This window comes from Sorghum bicolor, chromosome 2 (assembly GCF_000003195.3).
Source record: "Sorghum bicolor cultivar BTx623 chromosome 2, Sorghum_bicolor_NCBIv3, whole genome shotgun sequence".
Lineage (NCBI taxonomy): Eukaryota > Viridiplantae > Streptophyta > Magnoliopsida > Poales > Poaceae > Sorghum > Sorghum bicolor.
In genome coordinates, this window is record NC_012871.2 from 66,783,759 (window position 1) to 66,808,048 (window position 24,290).

A 24,290-nucleotide genomic window follows, 5' to 3' on the forward strand; every position below is an offset into this window, starting at 1 on the left:
TCTCGTTGAGAAACCACGGTTTCTGCTGTATATATGCTATAAGATATTCAACTATTCAAGCAGCGCGTAGACTTTGCACTGTTCTTCCAAAGCATGATGTTATTGCCTAGAGAAGTGAAGGTCACGAAACCAGGACAGCAAAGAAAATAAACAAGACACGCTCCAATCCTTGGTTACAAAAAACAAAGGACCAATCTTCTCAGCATGCATGTGTCATGCGCGCAATGAAATCTTCGCCAACACCAACAACCACACTGAAATTCTACTTTAGAACGAAGCAGGCAGGCATGACCGACCGGATGCGACGTTGGAGTGGAAGCACGGTTCCTCGCGTGCCATTCTCAAATCCAATAGCTGCTGACAAGTCACAAATCGAGCTACTCCTTTGTCATTTCATTTCCAAGACACTGCTCCAAACCTCGGTGAACATATACAGTGTTTGATTTGAGGGAGCAAATATATGAAATGGTGCATCATGAGTCTATTCTTTTATATTTGGTGAAATGATTACATTCCTAATACTAGTACTAAATAGTGATTGTCATATGTTCAACAATATCTTGAACCATGTTCATGTACATCGAAATAGGACTATCGTCCCTCTATTGTTGTGATAGTAAGGGAATTTATGGAGTTGTTTTCATCCCTTATTTGCCTCATATCATTCCTCTAATTTAAAGTAAATGTTACTAAAAGTCTAACAAGATTAGATTTATAAATTTTAGATAATTTTATAAATATATATTGATTTTATAAGTTTATAATGTTTAGTCATAAAATGACACAACTGAACAAGTTTGAGGACTTAAACGAGATCTAGATAATACAACCAAACAAATTCGAGGTTCTAAATGATCGATTTGAAAGTTTAGAGTTTAGGGTGACACAGATGAACAAGTTTGAGCCGGATGACATAGCTAAACAGTTTGAGAACTGTCAGCGCAAAAATAGCGCGAATCTGTTTGATTAAGAGATAGAGTAACACCCGATAGATGAATAGTAATTCGGTAAAAAAAATTTCAATCGAATTGGTCCAGCAAAGCCCTTTTTTACTGAGTCCAACAAGCCCATTAGAACTTACTCAGTCCAACAAGGCCATGGCGAGGCCCGACCCAAGGTGGAAATTTGGATACACCCAGACCCAGAGTTTTACATTCGCTATATATATTGATTCACACGCATCTCTCATTAGGGTTTTGTGCTTCAGCCGCCACCGCCCGCATCCGTCCGAGGAGCGAAATCCCCCTACCTCTAACATCGATCCCCTCCTCCAACATCCATGGGAGACGATCACTGTCCTCCCGATGATCCGGCGTCCAAGCACGACATGTTCCCTGCCAATATCCTGATTCCCCCGCCTATGTACCCCGAGGATATTGATCCCCTTCCGGACTCCATCCTCTTCGATCCGATCGGCTACATCAGCGACCGCACCAACCACACCACCGCCGGCGCCTTGATTAAGGGCGGCAGGCGCATCGAGGTGACATTCTGGGTGGCCCACCCTCCACGCGCGTCCTACTTCTCCGTCCGCACCCCAGCTGGCCTGGAGATCGGCGACCATCCCGCGATCGTCACCACGGAGAAGGACCTCGCCCTGCTCCGCGTCCCCTTCTGCCATCCAAACTACAACTTCAACTCTACGGACAGTGACTACTTCGTCTATGAGGCCGGCACCAAGCGCAAGCAGCCAAGGCTCAAGCTCATCGCCATGCCCCCCTATCTCTCCATCCCGGACAGCAACGTCGGCCTCCTGCGCTTCCGCCGACGCGGTATGTTCTTAATCGCCATACTGTGTTGGACCTTCACCATTGGGCAGTACGATCTCCACCTGTACAGCTCCAAGACTAAGTCATGGAGCAAAAGATTGATGTATATTGATTCACCGGAAGCAGCAAAGAACTACACCTATGCCAGCAAAGTTATCTCCATCGGAGGGGAACAAGGTTCAATGGCGGGTTTGGTGGCTTGGGTTGATCTGTGGAATGGCATCCTCATCTGTGACTTACTCCAGGACAGCCAAATTCTTCAATACATCCCATTGCCGTCGCCGCGTGTGCCCACACTGCGCAGAGGTTCACCTCTGCATGTTCGAGACATCAATGTCGTCGGAGGCTACATCATGTACTTCGAGATGTGCCTCTACGTTGGACTAGACCTAGAGGAAGGTTGGGAGGGAGCTACATCGAGGATGAAGGTTTCTCGTACGGAGACAGAGTGGGAGGAGGGCTGCAGGATCAAAGTTTGCAGTGACCCAACATCTTCTCGAGTGCCCCCTAATCTGCAGGAAGGCACTGTACTCAAAGAACCAGTGCTGAAGGGACGGCACGCAGGCTTTCCTGCTATCAGCTTGCACGATGACGATGTTGTTTACATCATGGACAAACACAAATTCCTGGACAAAAAGGCATCAGTGGTAGCTGTTGATATGAAAAACCAGACTGTAAAAGGTGCAGCAGATTTTGTCTCTGGTGTATTCTTCGGTCTCACTCAAGCCTACATTCCAAGTGGAATTTCCAGATATATGGGTCTTTGGTCCTCTACCAGGTAATTATGTGTTGTGGTAACATTGTTATATGTTTGTGGTCTTAGGCTTGAGTTTTCTAGGATCCTAGCCTTTGTTAACAAGGTCAAGTGTTTGGAACTGCTTAATAATAACAAACTAAATTATGGTAAATGAGCATGCTTGTATTGGCAGAAAAGTCCTTTCAAAATTTCATCTTTGACTTTGAGTTATTTATGCTGTACAGTTGTTTATATTTGTAGTACGTTATTACTGCAGAGTAATGCATCGATGCCTGACCAATGGTCCAATAAGATTCTCATTTTCATTAATTCATTTGTTAGAAAATCTTGGATGCAATCATACTATTCTTTTGGTCGATTTCCAACCATAGTTTCTGCAGTTCACCCTGTTCAAATATTTACTAGGCTGGTTACATGATGCAAAATATGCACCTAAAAAGCAACAGTGTGTTCTGGAGCATACATGTGGTAGTTGGTCTTGCTTTCCTTGCGAGATTTCATTTTATTCATCGGATTTAAGATAATTTCCAAGGAACACTACTTAAGCTGAAAAACTTTAGCTAGTTTGACTGGCGGAGCAAAGGCTATATAACCATGTAATCTAACTCGTATTCTAGGACTGCAATTGGTTGATAATTGTTTTATTTGTGGGCGTGCTGCTTTGTGGCCATTCTTAGATGATGATGGTGGAAAGTTGTTTATGATCCGTTGTTTTTGCCCTAAAGCTGTTTTTTAGACTAACATATGCTATTTTACTGGATAGAAGCGAAGAGAATGATGCTGAAACAAGCAAGAACGGAATTGCAAAAGGGAAGCAAGCGGTTCCTGAAGAGGGTGAGGCTTGGAGAAGAGGGCGCCGATGGCGTTGATCAACTGCATTTATGTAAGGTGAGGCTTGGAGAAGAGGGCGCCGATGGCGTTGATCAACTGCATTTATGTAATGTATGGTTCTGTGAGATAGGGCAGTGGTGACGGCATTTATATATGGTCTACAGGCATGTTATGGAAATGATTCAAACAGCAGTCATGGATGTACTAAAACACTTAACATCGAGATGTGTGTTGCAAAAAAAATTGGGTTGCAGTTATTTTAAAAAATGGGATGCCCAGGAAATTGCTCGTGTGGGCAAGGATTAGTTGTGACTATCTATATTTATCCTTTATATATGCATCTCCTCAGCTCCTTAGATTTTTTCTAACACCTCGAATCTTGTCTTGGCCGATGTAGGCCGGTGGAAAAGTGGCTTATACCATACTCCCTCTATATCAAATTAAACTTTGTTTGGGGTTTGTATGTTTGATTTGATTTGTAGAAAATACATGCAATATTTATATCTGTAAATAAATTTGTTAAAAAATTAGATTTAAAGATCTTTTTAATGATACTTATTATGTAACATAAATATTAATATCTTTTAATATATATTTAATTAAAGTTATTTTTTGGGAAACAAGGATGACGGTTATTTTTTGCGAAGCGAAAACGATAATTATTTTGGAATAGAGGCGTGGTTCGAATGCTACTGGATCAGTAGCAGTTCTTCCGAACAGGGCACAGCTCCAGGCATGAAATATGTGGAGGAGCTACAATACGCACGATGGCAACCGCCTTGTTTCTTAGACCAGTCATGGACCATGGTCGACTACCGCCTTGTTTTTTGATGAGCTACTCTGGCAGGTTAAAGTGTTTAGTTGGAACAGGGATCCATCAGATTGGACAGTACTAACAGCGTGGCCTGACTACAAGTGTAGCAGGTACGGCTACTAAGGGTTGTCTGGATACAGTGACAACACAGAGACTACCCCAACCTGCAAGTGCTTTCAAGGGTTTGAGCCTGTGGATGGGGTAGATTGGAGAATGGAATGCTGGCAGCTTCAAACAGGGCTGCCGATGAAAGAAAGCACTGCAATGTGGGGCGCCTTATTCGTTTGGTCAAGACAGAAAATATTGTTGGCTGATTTATTGTGACTGATAAGCCGAATTTCTTGGCATTGCCAGATGATAGGTATGCAGGTGCCTGACAAATTTGTGCGCATCAGGAAGGAAGTCCTTAAGGAGTGTGAGGCACAATGCAGAAATAATTGTTCATGTGTGGCCTACCGCATATGCAAACATGAATAGCAGCATATCGAAGGATGCTGATCCAAGTAGGTGCCCTGTGTGGATTGGTGATCAGCAGCTAATTGACACGCATGTGATAGGTACCATTTCGTATAGTACTGCTGGTGCTGACAGTCAAGACTCTCCGAGTTAAGTATGTCAGGTACCATTTCATATAACTTCTATATCAGAGGTTACACAAGGGAGGCGTGCCTCAGCATCCCCACTTGTGGCATCGTCCCCTTACAGTCTCCCCATCATGTCACCCCTATCACCATCATCTTAATATTCAGGTCGCTTGCCTAAAATGCTGATATTATAGCACTAGTTTTCCATGAAAAAAGAAATATATGTTGACCAATGAGACTTGACCTGCAACTTGTTACTATTAATTTTATCTGCACTGTAAAATAACCAAGATCATGTCAATTTTGGTAAAAATAGAAGATAATAGAAATCATGCATGACAGTGGCAACTAGTTTTAAATTTGCCTCACCCTACAATCATATGCTGATCATCGTATGGCTTCATGCATATTGCAGCAATGTATTTGTATCAAGAACACATCAAATATGTTTCTTATTTTCTTCTGATCATAATTTCTCATACAACACCTACTTAAGGTGGCATCTAATTCCTATTGGTTATTATATTAACAAAGAAGGTACTATTGTGTAACATAAGATTGTACACTTGTTTGGCTGTTTGAAGGTTGAGGTCTGCAGTAGTATGATATTAAACTTGGTGCTATTATATGAATAAAGATATGCACTGGTTTCAGGTGAAAGGACAAATGTAATATGGGTTTGCAGGTTTAAAGGTATGCTTTCCATTCTGTATACTAACTGCAGTTACTTAGAAAAAATGCTCACCAACTTGTATGAACAGGAAGAAAAAGAAATGCAGAAAACCACAAGATACTAATGCAGTTAAAGAGCTAAAACAATTACATCAATGCTGCATCACAGAAATGCATACCTTCTCAGGCCTTTTAACTTGCTCCTCTCAGTTTCTCTTCTGGTTAGAGGCAATCCTCGCAGCAAGTTGAAAAGAGATATTCGGGTAATTCCGATTAGATGTACTTACACAAATAAACATTGATTCTGGCACTTGCAAGATAGGCAGGATAACACATAATAAAGTTCAGTCACATCACAATGATCTAGAAATCACACACAAAACACATGAAACACTTACAAACCTGAGTTTGAGTATCTCACAAGTCACAATCATAGTAGGTTCTCACACACAAACACAACAAACATTAATCCACGATACAGAGAATCTAAGTTCAATCACACAAACACATTTAAATTTAAGCTGCATAACTATCATGCGAGTTTTTCATGATGCAGACTTCAGGGATTTTGCAGGTACGCAGACACCAAAGAACAACTCCTGCTTCATAAAGGAAGCCCCTCTTCATCTTGATTCTTGAGATACGAGGAGCCTAAGCCTGAGAATGAGAATCGAAAACAAAATCAAAATCATATCAGATCAAAGTTGATATCACTTGGCAAAAATGTATTTTGGCACAAATGTATTTCTCCATGCAAAGAAAATTCTTTGACTCACATCCTCCTCTTGCTGCAAGAGTAATGATTGCTCTAACATTGGATCCTCCAAGAAATTTGATGGGCTACAATACAGGTAAACAAATGTTATTAAAAATTAGACAATTACAAGTACACATTTGCTAAGGACAAAGCATGCAGCAGGAGCTTAGGGCTGTGGGAGTCTACCAGCTTGAAGAATTTTTATATGCATTCCAGAATGCAAGAACCCTACAAAACAATATCTCATTGTTGGAATGCCCTCCACACAGAAGCTAGTATAGAAAAGCACAAAACATAATTGAATGGACTTACATTCCTTTGAAGGAATCAGTTGTAGCTAGAGTGGTGAAGACCCGCACAATATATGACCCCACATACATGGAAGCAGCAAGCATAGTCTCTTCGAGTGAATTCATGTACTGCTTCCGCGGCTTTTGATTTGAATCGGCGATTCTTCCATCATGGCCCAGAAGTGCCCTTCTCTTCTCCTTGGTCCTATCCCTGGCGTGCTCAAATAGGTGTCTCATGAATTCTATGAAGGACTCCAGATTGTCTACATAGGGTCCTGTGTGTAGATATTTATCATACTCTTCCGACTCCAGCACTTCACCCTTTAGAATGCGTAACTCTGTGCGTTGATTCTCTTCAGCCTTCTTATTCTTGAACCCGAACACTTCAACAAGCATAGAGTTACCTGAACTTTCTATCTTCCTCATCCATCCGAAAATTTGAGATCTGTCCTTCTCCAGATTTATCTTGAATACTGCATCCTCATCACCTTCGTCATAAGAACACAAGGCATTGTGTAGACCTGACAGGAAACTTGCTGTGACCACTGGAGGTTTCAGGAAAGGGTGATGGCATACTAAATCACGTAGATTCTCCACCAAGTGAGGATCAGAATAGAAAGAAGGAAACTGCTTCATTTTTCTTAGCATCGTATCAAATTCCATAAAGAAGGGAATGAAGTACTTCTTGGAAGGCAACTTTGATAGAATAGACTCTGCAAAACGCAAGAAATCTTTTCTAGCTGCTCTTAACAACTTATCTCGGCCAGCAATCCTTTGCGGAGATTTGCAAAACAGAAAACTTCTTCCATTGAAGACCTCAATGTCTGAAATTCCAAATTCTCCGTCCCAGGAAAAACCTCTCATATGGTTTTTTGTCATTTCCCAGAGTATTTTCTGTAGCATGGAGCAGGCAGCTGGAGTCGGTATTGCTGTGGAACGCTTCTCGCCAAAGACTTTCATTTCTTTTACCAGAGTGATGGAATCAAGAAACAGTTCAAACGTTTGATGACTGCATGCACATATTTTTTTTAAAAAAAATTATTCATACCATACTCGTTAAGCTAAAGTGGTAACATCAGACCCACATATATTAAACAGTACTTAGGGCAGTTACCTCATTGGGAGCTCCAAAAACTTTAGAGTGAGTTTCTTGGCTAATTCTGGTTCCTGTGGAAAGGACTCCACCATATATTTTCTTGCAGCTCTAGTTAAATGTTTCTTTAACCTATTGCACAATAAATTGAATTCTTGAGCACCCAATGGAATGAACTGGCAAAAAGAATGTGAGACAGTAAATCTCACCTCTTATAATGGCTGCACACTCCCATAGCAAGGTTCCTTGAGTATCTTCCAAGGTGTTCATATGGCACAAGTAGAACATTAGATCCAGAACCTTCAACCATCGCAGCCAACTGGCAGTGGTAATAGGGTTTTGGTGCTCCAGCAGGGAAACTGGACATAATAATATTTATAGTAAGCAAGAAATAAGAGTCACATATAATGCTTGTTAAGGAATTTTTAGACTATGTACAGAATGCACATGTGAAAGAATTATACGTACTTAGCCAAAAAGTTCCCGAAGTGTTTTGCCACTTCCACATCTCCTTGTGCCATTGTAACTTGCTTATAATCAAGAACCTTACCTCCCTTTAGTTTTTCATGCCACTGGACACCATAAATCCACAAATTAGAAGGATACAAATCAATGCAACTGGATGTGTGTGTGGTGGTGGTGGGTGGGGAGGGAGGTACGCACAACTAATGAAAAGCCTTGTCACACAAAGATTTGGAAGAAAAAAGAAACCAGATTTTTGATAAATTTCTATATGTAATTGCTTCCATGAACCATAAAAACGTTAGAACAGAGCCACCTCTTCATGAATTCCGAAGGAAATTTGTAGAATTTTAATAAAACTTCTAGATGGAATTGCTACAAGGTAACAACCAAATAATGTCACAGCACCTAATAGCTACCGAAAAGCCTTGCCATCACATAGAGCAACATCTTGATGAATTCCGAAGAAAATTTTCAGAACTTCAATAATTTTCTATGTGCAATTGGTAGCAGGTGGCATGCAAATACAGTTATAAAATCTAGGAGCTACAGGGCGTAATTTTACCTGTTCCACCTTGCTGAGAGGAGGGACTGGGTCAACTGGGTCCTGTGCAGTGGATGTCGACCCAGTGACATTCACGGTAGAGGCCTGATCGGGGCCTAGGGGCGGAGGCACCTCGCACAACTAATGAAAAGCCTTGTCACACAAAGATTTGGAAGAAAAAAGAAACCAGATTTTTGATAAATTTCTATATGTAATTGCTTCCATGAACCATAAAAACGTTAGAACAGAGCCACCTCTTCATGAATTCCGAAGGAAATTTGTAGAATTTTAATAAAACTTCTAGATGGAATTGCTACAAGGTAACAACCAAATAATGTCACAGCACCTAATAGCTACCGAAAAGCCTTGCCATCACATAGAGCAACATCTTGATGAATTCCGAAGAAAATTTTCAGAACTTCAATAATTTTCTATGTGCAATTGGTAGCAGGTGGCATGCGAATACAGTTATAAAATCTAGGAGCTACAGGGCGTAATTTTACCTGTTCCACCTTGCTGAGAGGAGGGACTGGGTCCTGTGCAGTGGATGTCGACCCAGTGACATTCACGGTAGAGGCCTGATCGGGGCCTAGGGGCGGAGGCACCTTGACATCCTTGGTGATGGCTTGGGGTGGTGGTGATTGTGTCCTCTGTTGGAGGCCTGGTGAGAGGAGCTTTCCTGAAGAAAGCATCAGCGAGATGTTATTCAGTTCTTCTTCTACCATTTTGAACGCTGGCTTTAGTTCCATCTTTTTCTTCTGATCTTCGTTTATAGCCTTTCCTGCAGCACTCATCTCCTCAATGGAAGTCGCATATTTGATCTTCTTTCGTATGGCTCGGAGTCTTTTCGAAATCAGATCGTCTGCGGATGGCGGGTCGTTCCCCACGCCGGGGACCTCGGCCACCGCCGGCGCCGCCTGGACGGAGACCTCGGCCACCGCCGATGCCGATGCCGATGCCTCCGCCGAGCCCGAGCCCGAGTCCGAGCCCGAGCCCGAGCCCGTCAATGGTACTACCTTTGTGACCGCTTCGGAGGCAACACGCGAGCCCTCGCCCTCCCTAATCCCCAAGCCCGACGCGACTTTCTTGTCCCCCATGGCGGAGAGGAGGGGGCAAGATGGAGAGGGCCGGGGAGAGAGATGGAGACGGCGGGGGTGGGAGCTGGACACGCCGCGGAGAGCGCGAGATGCTTTTTTTTTTCCCTTAAACCCTAGCCCAATGGTGGTTCGACGGCTCGACGCGGACAAGCCAACCAAAAGACCCGTTGCGGACTTGCGCTGTGCTCCTATTGGACTCTGTCTAGGACGCGTCGGAGTTGGCTCGGGCGCTCGGTGGGGGAATGCCTGGCTGCGCGAGGAGCGGATGTAGGACGGGTTGATCGTGAATCTGTAAATGTAAATTTCAAGATAATTTTTATAAATTATTTATAAACCCATAAAATCTAAGCATATTATATTATTTATAATAGATTTGCGGTTAACCGGTCTTGCATCCCTGGAGGAGCCCAACTCCGCACTGTTTGTCTGATGGTGATGGACTGATGGTGGAGGTCTGTGGGACGAGATCCGGTGACACGCTGCAACTTTACCTCCATCCTTCGACTCCCAATTCCGAGTTTCCGACCAAACGACTCTTCTAAGCAAATTTTCCAGAACTGCCTGCTCCATCACCCTTGACATGCATGATGCATGTACTTGTGCGGGCTCGTCTCCATAGCCGATGAGCGATACCAGGTGACAGTGTCATAGCCGAGAAAGCAACTCGATCTTCATGCGAACTCGTTCAGCCCATGCTGTGACTGCCCGGTTGCTTCATGCGCGCCCACATGCCGCCTACTCCACCATCAGCTGTTTGGTGTACGTCTTCCTGAAGACCTGAACCCGGCAATCCGCCCACCAGATCATCAAGCCTACGTCTAGACTCCATGTCGCCTCTTATAGCTCCACTCCGGGCCGTACGCAACGTCGGCGCTCTGCCCGAGCACGAGCAGGAAGCCCGTGGGCCGTGGCTTGCCGAGAACACGACCTAGGTGCTCGACGGCTTCTTCATTTGTCGCACCATGAGCATGCTAAGGGTCTACCACGAATATATACACACACACACACTCTATGTAGAATATTGCACCGCAAGTTAAAACTGAGTAGAAAAAAATACTAAGCAATACTGGAGAGTGTTCAATATCATCTTGTCTAACACCTAGGACCACGAAATACTGAATAATACTGAAACACGAATACTGAACGATACTTAATTTTGCTCAGTATAACAGTTTGGTGTAGAATAGTCAGAGGAATTATAATTTATTCTTTGATTGTTGATAATTACAATGTGAAGCTCCCACATATATATATATAGGGCTTGTTTGGATTTTATTCTCATAGTGAAATTCTGGATTCAAGATACTGAATATACTGAATATAGAATCTGAATACAAATGAGTGGTGTTTTGAATCTTATTTTTATAGCGATTCTTGCATTTTCATAGTGAAAATCTCCAAATACTAGGTTTAGGGTAGATAGTTGGATTCTAAAACACAAGTGTTTGGATCATATTCTCATTTTCACCCCCATTCTCCTTTTTAATTATTAGGAGATTGAAAGAGCATCTAGGCCCCTAATGGTTTCGGTGATTAATGACAATGTTGATTACTGTGACTAACGTGTGTTTTGCAGAGGCAAAGTCATTAGTGAGGTCATAGTAATAGGTACTCGATGAATAGGGACGTACATGCCTACTTAATAGTGGAAATCGTTTCGGTTTTCAAAGGATGGATGGACATCATCAAGAATAGACTAGGTCTAAGTGTCATATGGTGAAGAAGGGCACTTAGAGTAGTTTAGGACTTTGTTTTCCTTTGACCGTACTATTAAGAGGGGCTTTGATCTAGTAGCTTGACTTAGGCAAGGCTTTAGGTTTAAGTGTGGTGCACACTTGGTAACCTAGCACTAGGCAGCTCAGAGATAGTCCTTAGATCGAGAGGAACAAACTTCATTTTGGAACGATCGCGTTTCGACGAAGTTTGGGTGCCTAAGTAGGCACCGGACGCTGCACCGGACGCTCTGTGAGTGCGTCCGGTGAGGTCCTTTAGCCGTTAGAGTGCTCGGTGCCTAGGGTTAGGCACCGGACGTTAGCACCGGACTCACCGGGTAGCATCCGCTCCTAAACTCAGAGAAGTTGTAAACTTCCCCCGAGCACCGGACGCTAGCACCGGACTCGCCGGGTAGCGTCTGGTCTTAAACTCAGAGAGGTTGTAAACTTCCTCGGAGCACCGGACGGTAGCACTGGACGCTGGGAAGTAGCATCCGGTGACCTGTCAGAGACAGTACAGTTAGCCGTTGAGGTATCACCGGACGCTCGGTGCGGAGCGTCCGGTGCAACATCAACAGCGTCCGATGACCCCGTTTTCAGTGTAAAACGGTTGGCCGATCCCTGGACTTCGTGGGGTGTATTTATACTCCTTTACCTCGTCCATGGGAGGTCTCTTGCCTATTTGTTCAGTTGAGAATCACCTTGTGGAGCAAGAGAGAAGCAAGATCCTAGAGAGGATTGAGATTTGAGAGATTTCTTATGAGAATCCTTCTCTAGTAGAATTTCAAGAGTCAAGTGTGCACACTAGTAGAAAAGAGTACAACGCCGACGCGCCCTTTCTATACTACAGGCGGTTGTAGTTATCACGCGGCTGTGGTGTAAAAAGGGCGGTGTCAGAACCACGAACCGCCTGTGAAGATGCATTTTCACAGGCGGTTTAACTGAACCGCCTGTAGAAATCATGCATTTCTACAGGCGGTTGTCCTAATGAACCGCCACTAAAAATCATATTTCTACAGGCGGTTTTCCTAACAAAACCGCCTGTAGAAATCATGTATTTCTACAGGCGGTTCTCCTAAGAAACCGCCTGTAAAAATCATATTTCTACAGGCAGTTTGTTAAGAAAGCCGCCTCTAGAAATAATTTGAAATTAAATTTTTTGAGTTTTTCAAATGATCTTGTTTGAAAAAACTGTCAACATGAAAGTTGTAGATCTCGAAAAGTTATGAAACTTTGTAGTTGATAATTTTTTCATTTGACATCATCTTGTCGTCGAAAACAACGTTTGAATTTCTTAAATTTGAAATTCAAATTTTGTAAATGACCTCGGATGGAAAAACTTTAAATATAAAAGTTGTAGATCTTAAAAAGTTATGAAACTTTATAGTTGACAACTTTTCCATTGGAATCCGTTTAGGGCCTCAAATAATCAATATATGCTCGGTTTGTGATAGTATGTGGTGAACTAAACTCTAATATAGACACAAGTGAGTGATAGGTGGAGTGGTAGAGGAGGGTATGCGCGAGGGTGATCTTTTTTTTCTATTTTTAAAAGTCGATTTTTCTATTTTCTGTAAAAACATTTCTACAGGCGGTTCACATAACTAAACCGCCTGTAGAAATTTATTTTTACAGGCGGTTCTTAGTTACCGCATGTAGAAATGTCCCATTTCTACTAGCCTCCAGCGCAGGCGGTGCTGAAAAACGCCAGTAGAAATGGGTTTCCAGCCGCCTGTACAGTATGGGTGTGTACTAGTGGCATCCACCACTCTCAAGAGCCTTGTTTGGGTCAAGTGAGAGTTCTTTGCTTGTTACTTTTGGTGATCGCCATTACATAGACGGTTCGGTGGTGATTGGAGGCACGAAGACCATCCGGAGTTCTTGTGGGTGGCTCGTGTCAAGCTTGTGAGCGGTTATGGGCGATTCACCGCAACGGCGTGTCGAAGAATCAGCCCGTAGAGAGCACTTGGTACTTGCGCGGACCAAGGGGGAGCAAGACCCTTGCGCGGGTGCTCCAACGAGGACTAGTGGAGAGTGGCGACTCTCCGATACCTCGACAAAACATCGCCGAGCATTTTCTTCCACTACTCCTTTACTTTCTAGCATTTACTTTGTGTTTTTACATTTTTAGAATTGTCATGCTAGAATAGGATTGGAACTATGTTGCAAAACTTTTATCCGGTAGCTTTTTAGTCACATTAGGCACAAGGGGTGAAATTAGAGCTTATAGGTTGCTTAAATTTTTAGAGAAGGCCAATTCACCTTCCCTCTTGAACATTTTGATCCTTTCAGAGATCTAGACAGGGCCGTAATCCAGACAAAATCAAAGAGTTTGATAAGAGCTCACACAATGGACATATTAGGATCTATTTGGTAGAGCTCCTAGAGCAACTTCTAGATTGAATCTACAATGGACATATTAGGGTCTATTTGGTAGAGCTCGTAGAGCAACTTCTAGACTAAATCTAGAAGGAGCTCTGCAAAATAGTTTCTTAGTGAGAAGTGATTCTCTGAAATAAACTTGGAGGCTAAGAGCTAAACAAAGTAGCTTATCCTAATTCACTCCACACATAAAAGCAATTGTATGCATAGAGTATATCCTAGAGTTAAATAATTCTGAATTTTACCTAAATGTATATAAAAGCAATCAATATTTATTAATGTACGATATGTATAGATTAATTATATATATTTTTAAATTAGTTTATTTGAAGATATAAATTTTTAAGATTTAAATTTAGAATTGTTTGTTTTTTCAGAAACGAGATTTACAGTTTTTTCAGATCGAGCTGGAGGTGATCCACTCCCGCTGGGCCATGCTGGGCGCGCTCGGCTGCGTCTTCCCCGAGCTGCTCGCCCGCAACGGCGTCAAGTTCGGCGAGGCCGTCTGGTTCAAGGCCGGCTCCCAGATCTTCAGCGAGGGCGGCCTGGACTACCTGGGCAACCCCAGCCTGATCCACGCGCAGAGCATCCTCGCCATCTGGGCCGTCCAGGTCGTGCTCATGGGCGCCGTCGAGGGCTACCGCGTTGCCGGCGGGCCGCTCGGCGAGGTCGTCGACCCGCTCTACCCAGGCGGCAGCTTCGACCCCCTCGGCCTGGCCGACGACCCCGAGGCCTTCGCCGAGCTCAAGGTGAAGGAGCTCAAGAACGGCCGCCTCGCCATGTTCTCCATGTTCGGCTTCTTCGTCCAGGCCATCGTCACCGGCAAGGGCCCGCTCGAGAACCTCGCTGACCACCTGGCTGACCCAGTCAACAACAACGCCTGGGCCTACGCCACCAACTTCGTCCCCGGCAACTAAGCTCATCAGCTGCTCAGTTGGTTATGCAACTCCATTGTCTTTTCGGAGAGGGCGTACGTGGATTGATTGATGCTGCAAGTTAGCTGCATGTGTGTCTCTTGTTTCACGTTGCATTTCAGGGGGCAAGTCGAGATGATGATGAGTTGGCGTTGTACACTAAGACGAACGATGCTTGTGCAATAGTAGTTGTGGTTTTGTTTCCCGGTGGTTAATTATTGATTTGTCAGATTAAGGTCATCCATTAATTTGTTCGTCTGCGATGCTTTCTGCTGTTTTTATAGTACTTCCTAGCTCTAGGAATTTTGCAAGCATAAGTGCTTGGATAAACAGAAACTATCGATGAAAATGAAAGATATACACATGAATGCAATGCTTAAATTCACACAATAAGCAACTGTTCATAATTAACTCATGACCCTGTCATGCCCCTTGTCCCCTTCTTTGAGATCACCTGTGTAACCTCTAACTTAATGCGAATGCTCAGGGGGGTACATGCTATATTCTCTCCCAATTCGAGTTTTTTTTTCCCACAAGATACAAACAACATCATAACCTGTTCCTACCATCGTTTTGTTGGATTGTGTCCACCCAACCGAGGCCAGCAAGCCGCCACCTGTTGGCAGTTGGCACCGATGAAACCAGCACTGCTCTATCATCTCCAGTAGACCAGCACTATAAGGTCCCTTTGGAATATGTGTTTTTTTATGAAACATTTATCATGAAAATGCACTTATTTCTTTGAAATCTCTATACAATTTTGTGTCTCAAATGATCTCGTGTCACAATGTTCTAGTGTGTACCATGTATGTGCCATGTTACCTGTGGTTAGAACCTTTAACTCTTTGTCTCTCATGAACAACACGATAGATACATGTAAAAAGAACAAATGATACAATGTCAGAGGAATTATTCTTTGATTGTTGAGAATTACAATGTGAAGCTCCCAGGTATATATGGGGCTTGTTTGGATATTATTTTCATAGTGAAATTCTGATTCTAGATATATAGAATCTGGATACAAATGATGGGTGTTTTGAATCTTATTCTTATAGTGATTATTGCATTTAGTGAAAATCTCTGAATACTAGGTTTAGGGTAGATAGTTGGATTCTAAAATACAAGTGTTTAGATCATATTCTCATTTTCACCCCATTCTCCTTTTTATTAGGAGATCTAGACAGGGCCATAATCCATACAAAATCAAAGAGTTTGATAAAAGCTCACACAGTGGATATACTAGAGTCTGTTTGGCAGAGCTCTTAAAGCAACTTCTAGACTGAATCTAGGAGAAGCTCTGCAAAATAGTTTCTTAGTGAGAAGTGATTCTCTGAAATAAACTTGGAGGCTGAGAGCTAAACAAAGTAGCTTCTCCTAATTCACTCCACACATAAAAGCAATTGTATGCATAGAGTTTATCCTAGAGTTAAATAATTCTGAATTTTACCTAAATGTATATAAAAGCAATCAATATTTATTAATGCATGATATGTATAGATTAATTATAAAATATATATTTAAATTAGTTTATTTGAAGATATAAATTTCGAGATCTAAATTTAGAATTGTTTGATTTTTCAGAAACGAGATTTATAGTTTCTTTTTTCAGATGGAGCTGAGTATTTCTTATTCACATGCATCTCTCATCAGGCCTATTCACACGCATGTCTCGTACTCTCGTTAGAGTTCCTGCTTCAGCCGCCACCGCCCAGCCGAGAAATCCCTACCACATCGATCTCCTCCTCTCCAACATCCATGGAAGACGATCACTGTCCTCCCGATGATCCGGCGTCCAAGCACGACATGTTCCCTGCCAATATCCTGATTCCCCCGCCTATGTACCCCGAGGATATTGATCCCCTTCCGGACTCCATCCTCTTCGATCCGATCGGCTACATCAGCGACCGTACCAACGGCACCACCGCCGGCGCCTTCACCAAGGGCGGCAGGCGCATCGAGGTGACCTTCTGGGTGGCCCACCCTCCACGCGCGTCCTACTTCTCCGTCCACAGCCCAGCTGGCCTGGAGATCGACGACCATCCCGCGATCGTCGCCACGGAGAAGGACCTCGCCCTGCTCCGCGTCCCCATCTGCCATCCAAACTACAACTCCAACAACTCTACGGGCAGTGACTACTTCGTCTATGAGGCCGGCACCAAGCCAACGCTCAGGCTCGTCGCCATGCCCCGCTATCTCTCCATCCCGGACAGCAGCGTCGGCCTCCTGCGCTTCCGCCGCCGCGGTATGTTCTTCATCACCATACTGTGCTGGACCTTCACCATCGGGCAGTACGATCTACACCTGTACACCTCGGAGACCAACTCATGGAGCAAGAGATTGATGCATATTGATTCACCGGAAGCAGCAAAGAACTACACCTATGCCAGCAAAATTATCTCCATCGGAGGGGAACAAGGTTCAATGGCGGGTTTGGTGGCTTGGGTTGATCTGTGGAATGGCATCCTCATCTGTGACTTACTCCAGGACAGCCAAATTCTTCAATACATCCCATTGCCGTCGCCGCGTGTGCCCACACTGCGCGGAGGTTCACCTCTGCATGTTCGAGACATCAATGTCGTCGGAGGCTACATCATGTACTTCGAGATGTGCCTCTACGTTGGACTAGACCTAGAGGAAGGTTGGGAGGGAGCTACATCGAGGATGAAGGTTTCTCGTACGGAGACAGAGTGGGAGGAGGGCTGCAGGATCAAAGTTTGCAGTGACCCAACATCTTCTCGTGTGCCCCCTAATCTGCAGGAAGGCACTGTACTCAAAGAACCAGTGCTGAAGGGACGGCACGCAGGCTTTCCTGCTATCAGCTTGCACGATGACGATGTTGTTTACATCATGGACAAACACAAATTCCTGGACAAAAAGGCATCAGTGGTAGCTGTTGATATGAAAAACCAGACTGTAAAAGGTGCAGCAGATTTTGTCTCTGGTGTATTCTTCGGTCTCACTCAAGTCTACATTCCAAGTGGAATTTCCAGATATATGGGTCCTTAACGGTACTATACTGGGTTATAATTGGCTTCGTACCGAGGCGCAACAGGGACCTACTCCCCCTCTGCCCCAAAAAGAATGGAAGTCTCACTTTGTGAGGAGTACAAAATCACAAGTTCACGAATCGATTTAAATATATGAATATTGACACTATTATCTATAAATATAGTTAAATTTAAAATTGTTTGAGTCTTCGGCAGCAAGATTTACATCCTTTTTTAAACGGAGAGAGTGTTTGGTTGCAGTTGAAGGGAATCCGTTTTTTTTTCTTTTGACAGAAAGGGAATCCGGTTGATTATCAGTCACTGACAGCACGTTGTGGCTGGGCCTGTTTAGATGCTGCTCTCATGCTAGGCAACAGATCCTGGAATCTCAAAATCGATGACCTGGATTGCTGCCTGATCAGGCAAGCTTGCCTGGCTAAGCAACCAAACAGGCCGTAGTCCTTCGCATGCATCATAAACGTCTAGCAAGCCAGTCCCACTAGAAATAACTTGCCAATTCCCTATAGAAACAGAGAAAATATTCATTTCTACCGAGCTAGCCTCGGGGGTACCTTAATATGTAGAGAGACAAACTCAGACTACTATTCAGTTAATTAAACACGCAGACGCTGCGTCCATAGACCTGTCTCAGCTAGATATAAATGGTAATGGTACCAATCACGCCCTACGTCTACGTGATCGCAGCCTAATCTGGATAGAGCCGAGGCATCAGCACCAACAAAGACTTTGGTCCGCTCCCGTTTTCTTGCCTCACTGTCAATGATGTTCTATGTTAAAAAAGTAAAAGCTGAAACTCACCTGCTGAGATACTTCAGTCCACCTATAGAATTCTAGGGCCGGTTGTTGAGTACAACTCGAGGGCTATAGGGAAGGAAACAGTCTTCTTTGATCTGAACTAGCAGTCTCAACTTTGGTTACATATAATATGAACTTACCGTCTAATATCTCGATCGGTGAAGAAGTCATCCCAGGGAAGGTCTCCTCGGCAGTGTTCGCGGTGACCTTGCATGATAACTGGTAACTGCCCAAACGGCAATTACTTAGCTTCCCTCTATTTTAAATTAAATTATATAATTCACTTCAATCTTGACCCAAGTCAAACTTGCCTAACCAATTTTTTAAGAAAAAAAATGTTAGTATCTATAATTTGAATAAAAAATACTGTTCAAACATAATACATGGAGATTTTTTATGAAATTAATTAGATGTTATAAGCGCGGGTGCATTTTCTATAAAATTGGTCAAAATTAAAGAGCTTTGAATTAGAACAAAGCTAAAGTGAATTATAATTTACAACAGAGGGAATACATAGTAAATAGGACTAAAATTGTTTGTTAGGATGCCTAACTTTGGACCTCATTCTCCAAGAGTGAAGTTCTTCATCTGGCTTCTGCAGAAAAAGGATCCAGCGTCGTTCTAACCTCCACCGCAAACACATAGTGGACTCTCCTATCTGTGAAATCTGTCAATGTGAAGATGAAACTCCAGAGCATATCATCTTCGGATGTCATTTCGCTGCTGCGTTCTGGGCAAGGCTTGGCATAGCATTGGCCCTGGACTAACCGATCGGCGACCTTGTTCTAACTGCCAGGCCTGCTGCAATTCCTGAAGTTTAGTTCCCAATGTTCTTGGCTGTCTGCTGTTGGCAACTTTGGAAATGCAGGAACATAGTTATTTTCAGGAATGAAGCTCTCACCCTACAGCAAGTTCTATCATCCTGCAAAGCGGAAGCTAACCTGTGGCGATACAGGTTGCCGGTGGCCTCTAGAGCTTTGATAGACCAACAGTGCATTTTCTTTGGTTCTGTAATGTAGATTCTATGAGCCTTCCTTCACCTACAAACAAAAACCCTCTTCCGTGAGGCATTGTAAATCAATCCATTTGATGATGAATAAATTCAGGTGGGTGACCGAAACTTTGGACCACATTTTTTGCACTGCTCTGGTCTGCATTATTAATTGTTTTGTAATAATGAATAGCCATATGCATTGATCAATGCAGAAGCTGGGATATCAATATATTCTCTTTTCTAAAAAAAAACTATATATTGAGCCAAGCAAACAAGGCCAAGCTGCACTACACAAGCTGACAAGCTTGTGTCATAGCCATGCATCAGCTAAACATAACATATACTACATACTCAAGTTTAGGAAGCTACAAAGCAGTTAACTTGTTGAAAAGTTTGACCACATACATTCTACAGCAACCTACATTCATTGATGGTGATGGCCGGAATGAATTTAGTAAATTTTGATTAAAGGCGGCAATGTGGTTTCTTCCAGACGAATGAACCACTTCATTTTCACAATTCTAGATGCAATGATGCATCCATGCATCGTAGTACATAACACATCAAGCTAAGGTAACAATCCTATAATCCCTAAAAAATATAACACCTTGGTAATTAACAATCCTTTCGATGTATACATCTCAACAACCAACACATTTTGACTACTAGAATGTTTGAACTCATTACATACAAGTCCATGAGAAACCCGGATTGTTTTGCATTTTGCGTGCAGACCAAGCATGCGGTAGGAACTTACACCATTCCACATTCATACTGTATATATGTAGGGGGCGCCTCTGCAAACCTTCTCTACCGTGTGCGTTTAGGTGTAAACCGTTGAAGTCTATGGCATTCATGAGTTCCATTTCGCTCTACATTGCAGCTCTCCTCCTATTCGCAGCCTTGTGCACTTCGGATGACCGTCTTGTCCCTGACAAGCCGCTGTTGCCCGGCACCACCATCATATCTGATGGTGGTGAATTCGCCTTTGGCTTCTTCGCCCCATCCAATTCCACTCCAGAGAAGCTCTACCTTGGCATATGGTACAACAACATCCCCCGGTTCACTGTGGTGTGGGTTGCAAACCGGGCAACTCCGGCCATCTCCTCCTCAACTCCTTCGCTTGTTCTGACCAACAATTCTAACCTTGTCTTGTCCGATGCCAACGGCCGTGTTCTGTGGACAACCAACACGACCACTGCTCCGAGGTCGAATAGTACTACTGGATTGGTGCTTATGAACACAGGCAATCTCGTCCTACGGTCACCAAGCGGCAAGATTTTATGGCAGAGCTTTGACCACCCAACTGACACGCTACTCCCTGGCATGAAGATATGGAGGAGCCACAAGACGGATGAAGGAAACCGGCTTGTTTCTTGGAAGGACCCCGAAGACCCCTCGACGGGTACCTTCTCTTTCGGTGTGGAGACAGACTTGTTCGTGCAACCCTTCATCTGGAATGGCTCCCGTCCGCTATGGCGCAGTTCTGTATGGACAGGCTACACGATCTCCAGTCAAGTCTACCAGCTGAACACCAGCAGTTTGATGTACCTAGCATATGTTGACACTGTCGATGAGATTTCCATCGTCTTCACCATGTCCGAAGGTGCCCCACCTATGCGGGCTGTGATGAGCTACTCAGGCAGGATGGAACTACTTGGTTGGAATAGGAATTTATCAGATGATTGGACAGTGCACATAACATGGCCGGACAGTAGTGAGTGTAGCAGGTATGCCTACTGTGGACCCTCTGGTTACTGTGACTACACAGAGGCAACCCCAGCTTGCAAGTGCCTTGATGGGTTTCAGCCTACGGACGAGGGAGAATGGAGCAGCGGCAAGTTCTCACAAGGTTGCCGGCGAAAGGACCCACTACGCTGCAGTGATGGCTTCTTGGCGATGCCGGGCATGAAGGTACCTGACAAGTTTGTTCGCATCAGGAAAAGGACCCTTGTGGAGTGTGTGGCAGAGTGCAGCAGCAATTGCTCTTGTCTGGCATATGCATATGCAAACTTGAACAGCAGTGAGTCCAACGCTGATGTGACAAGGTGCCTGGTGTGGATTGGAGATCAGTTAGTTGACACGCAGAAGATAGGTATGATGTCAAGTTATTTCTTTAACACTGCTGGTGCTGAAGCTGAAGAGACGCTGTATCTCCGGGTGGCAAATATGTCAGGTACCATTTCATATGAGGAGAATTTCTAAATCGGAAGTTCCCATGTGGGTGCGCCCCTCTGAAGCCACCCAATATGAATTGATTGGATGGCTATGGGTGGCATTCCCCCTTGTGGAAGTGTATTTTCAACATGTTATCTCTTTAAACTCAGTACTTAGGTTTCTTTCCCAAATCCCAAGTATGCAGATACCATAAACACTAGTCTTATATCAAAATAACAAAACTATCTATTATATTGTCGACCAGAATTTCTTGGAAGCTCGGTAATGTTAATCTACCTGGTCTAAAGAGCATGCATCAGGGTCATGGCGAGGCATGTAGTATGACAGTGGCAACTAATTTGCACGTACTCACAATCTACGCACATTGCAGTAAAATATGTGTAGCAAGTACCTGCAATAGATGCTGAGCTGAGGTGCACTTTTCTCTCTCAATGATTTAGCTATTGGTACAATGTTCACTACTACACATTTTTCAGTGAAAAGGGTACTATACGTGTAATGTCAGAACATTATTGCACCTGTTTGGCTGTTCGCGGACAGAACTCTGTAGGCATATGACATGAATTTTCATTGCATTTGCAGGTAAAAGGACAAAAACAAATGCAACAAAAATCGTGCTACCAATATTTATTAGTGCTATTCTTCTAACTTCCATTTTACTTGTATGGATCTGCAAGTTCAGAGGTATGTTTTCTAATCTACTTCTACATACTAATAGCAGTAACTTAAAAACAAATAGTCACCAACTTTTCGGAGCAGGAAGGGGAAAGGATGCAGCAAATCATACCAAACTAATGCATAGGGGTTTGACCACTTCAGATGAAATTCGAGAAAGAAACACTTCCCGTGATTTTGAACTTCCATTCCTGAAATTCCAAGATGTTCTTGTTGCAACAAACAATTTTTCCCCTACATTTATGATTGGACAAGGAGGTTTTGGCAAAGTTTATAAGGTAATTTTCATTGTAGTTCTTCTTCTTTGTTTTTCCTAGTTTAATCATTGAATCAGGTACACTGCATGAGTTATCACAATCTTACTTTTCTTTGATAATCTTATATAGGGCGCACTAGAAGGTGGTCAAGAGGTTGCTATTAAAAGACTTAGTAGGGACTCAGATCAAGGAATACAGGAGTTCAGGAATGAAGTTATTCTAATTGCCAAGCTACAACACAGAAACCTAGTTCGACTTCTTGGTTGCTGTGTTGAGGGAGATGAAAAGCTGCTGATTTATGAGTACTTGCCCAATAGAAGCTTAGATGCTATGATTTTTAGTATGTTCTATTGACATTTACCAGAAGTTTAACATAAAATTTAACAATTATATATTTGCATTTTTAACATATATGACAATTGTTGTTTTGCAGACCAGGAAAGAAATGCAAGACTTGATTGGCCAATAAGATTCAAAATTATCAAAGGAGTTGCAAGGGGACTTCTCTACCTCCATCATGATTCCAGACTAACAATAGTTCACAGAGATCTCAAAGCCAGCAATATTTTACTAGATGCAGAGATGAGACCCAAGATAGCAGACTTCGGAATGGCAAGAATCTTTGGTGACAACCAGGAAAATGCAAATACGAGACGAATTGTTGGGACATAGTAAGTACTATATATTGCAAATTAAATATAAGATTTACCAAAACCATGTCCATAATTTTTTAAAATGAAATGTTCTTACCAGTGGTTACATGGCTCCTGAGTATGCAATGGAGGGCATTTTCTCTGCGAAATCTGATGTCTATAGCTTTGGTGTGTTAGTATTGGAGGTTGTAAGTGGCATAAAGATAAGCTATGTGGATCGCATACCGAATTACCCAAACCTAATAGTCTATTAAGCAAATCTCATTATTTCACAGAGTAAAGAGCTTGGAATATTTTTTTATACAATATCAACGTGTGATGTGACTGTTTCAGGCATGGAGCCTTTGGAAGGAAGGGAAGGCAAAAGATTTGATAGATGAATGCATTGATGAGAACTGCTTACAAGATGAAGCTTCACTTTGCATCCATATCGGGCTTTTGTGTGTACAGGAAAACCCTGAAGATAGGCCATTCATGTCTTCTGTTGTGTTCAACTTGGAGAATGGATACACAACACTACCAGCGCCAAACCACCCTGCATATTTTGCACAGAGAAATTGTGATATGAAGCAAATGCAAGAGAATATTCTGACCTCTAAGAACACAGTGACTCTTACAGTCATAGAGGGGAGATAGAGTAATTGTTTTTATTTTTAGTCACAAAATATTTGTCTAGGTTAATTCTTGAAGTGTGAATATATAATTTCTTTTTTTAACGCAATATATAATTGCTTTTAGCAGTAATCTGGAGGTGATACAAGTATGCCGCTATCTTTTTCCAACTAGAATGGTGCAAACGGTTTTGTATGGAAAACTGAATGCCTGGTGATAATCAAACAGATATATCAAGAAAGATCCCATTTAGATAATACAGAAAGCATAAAGTTTGCAAAACAAAAATCTACCTAGTATGGGGGACAGCCAGGCAGGGGATGCAATTGTTGATTATCACTGACCCAAGGTTGTCATCGATCACCTGCAGAAGGCAGCACCAATCGTGTAAGCAGATAGCGCTTGCTGCCATGCAGGGACAAGCGGCTGGTGCCTGCTGG

General features: G+C 43.1%; 4 protein-coding genes and 3 pseudogenes across 8 annotated transcripts; 5 read left to right on the forward strand and 2 right to left on the reverse strand.

Moving 5' to 3' along the window:
* The window catches only part of LOC8074172, a 45,847-nt pseudogene extending 41,045 nt beyond the window's left edge, over positions 1-4,802 (reverse strand).
* LOC8074173 lies at positions 1,162-17,862 on the forward strand. 3 transcript variants are annotated; one of them, XM_002460584.2, is made up of 2 exons: positions 1,162-1,329; positions 16,484-17,862. In XM_002460584.2, exons 1-2 carry the CDS (start codon positions 1,280-1,282, stop codon positions 17,682-17,684), a joined length of 1,251 nt encoding a protein of 416 aa, XP_002460629.2. In that variant the 5' UTR covers positions 1,162-1,279; the 3' UTR covers positions 17,685-17,862. The 3 variants fall into 3 exon arrangements, with proteins under 3 accessions (XP_002460629.2, XP_021308168.1, XP_021308169.1); XM_021452493.1 differs by lacking the exon at positions 16,484-17,862 and adding an exon at positions 3,290-3,674 and having other exon boundaries at positions 1,178-2,547; XM_021452494.1 differs by lacking the exon at positions 16,484-17,862 and adding an exon at positions 3,293-3,674 and having other exon boundaries at positions 1,178-2,547.
* On the reverse strand, positions 5,747-9,810 carry LOC8077221. Of its 3 annotated transcripts, none has more exons than XM_002462747.2 (9): positions 9,077-9,810; positions 8,595-8,714; positions 8,036-8,139; positions 7,777-7,926; positions 7,589-7,699; positions 6,497-7,483; positions 6,371-6,412; positions 6,204-6,267; positions 5,747-6,084 (listed from the first exon to the last, which is right to left on the reverse strand). In XM_002462747.2, exons 1-9 carry the CDS (start codon positions 9,668-9,670, stop codon positions 6,079-6,081), a joined length of 2,178 nt encoding a protein of 725 aa, XP_002462792.1. In that variant the 5' UTR covers positions 9,671-9,810; the 3' UTR covers positions 5,747-6,078. The 3 variants fall into 3 exon arrangements, with proteins under 3 accessions (XP_002462792.1, XP_021308165.1, XP_021308166.1); XM_021452490.1 differs by having other exon boundaries at positions 8,595-8,705; positions 9,179-9,809; XM_021452491.1 differs by lacking the exon at positions 8,595-8,714.
* On the forward strand, positions 14,150-14,926 carry LOC8077222 (chlorophyll a-b binding protein 2, chloroplastic). The gene has a single exon (XM_002460583.2). It carries the CDS (start codon positions 14,199-14,201, stop codon positions 14,679-14,681), a length of 483 nt encoding a protein of 160 aa, XP_002460628.1. The 5' UTR covers positions 14,150-14,198; the 3' UTR covers positions 14,682-14,926.
* Positions 19,751-22,589, forward strand: LOC110432326 (S-locus-specific glycoprotein S13-like). The gene has a single exon (XM_021452495.1). It carries the CDS (start codon positions 20,322-20,324, stop codon positions 21,678-21,680), a length of 1,359 nt encoding a protein of 452 aa, XP_021308170.1. The 5' UTR covers positions 19,751-20,321; the 3' UTR covers positions 21,681-22,589.
* On the forward strand, positions 21,957-22,980 carry LOC110432767 (annotated as a pseudogene).
* On the forward strand, positions 23,346-24,039 carry LOC8074174 (annotated as a pseudogene).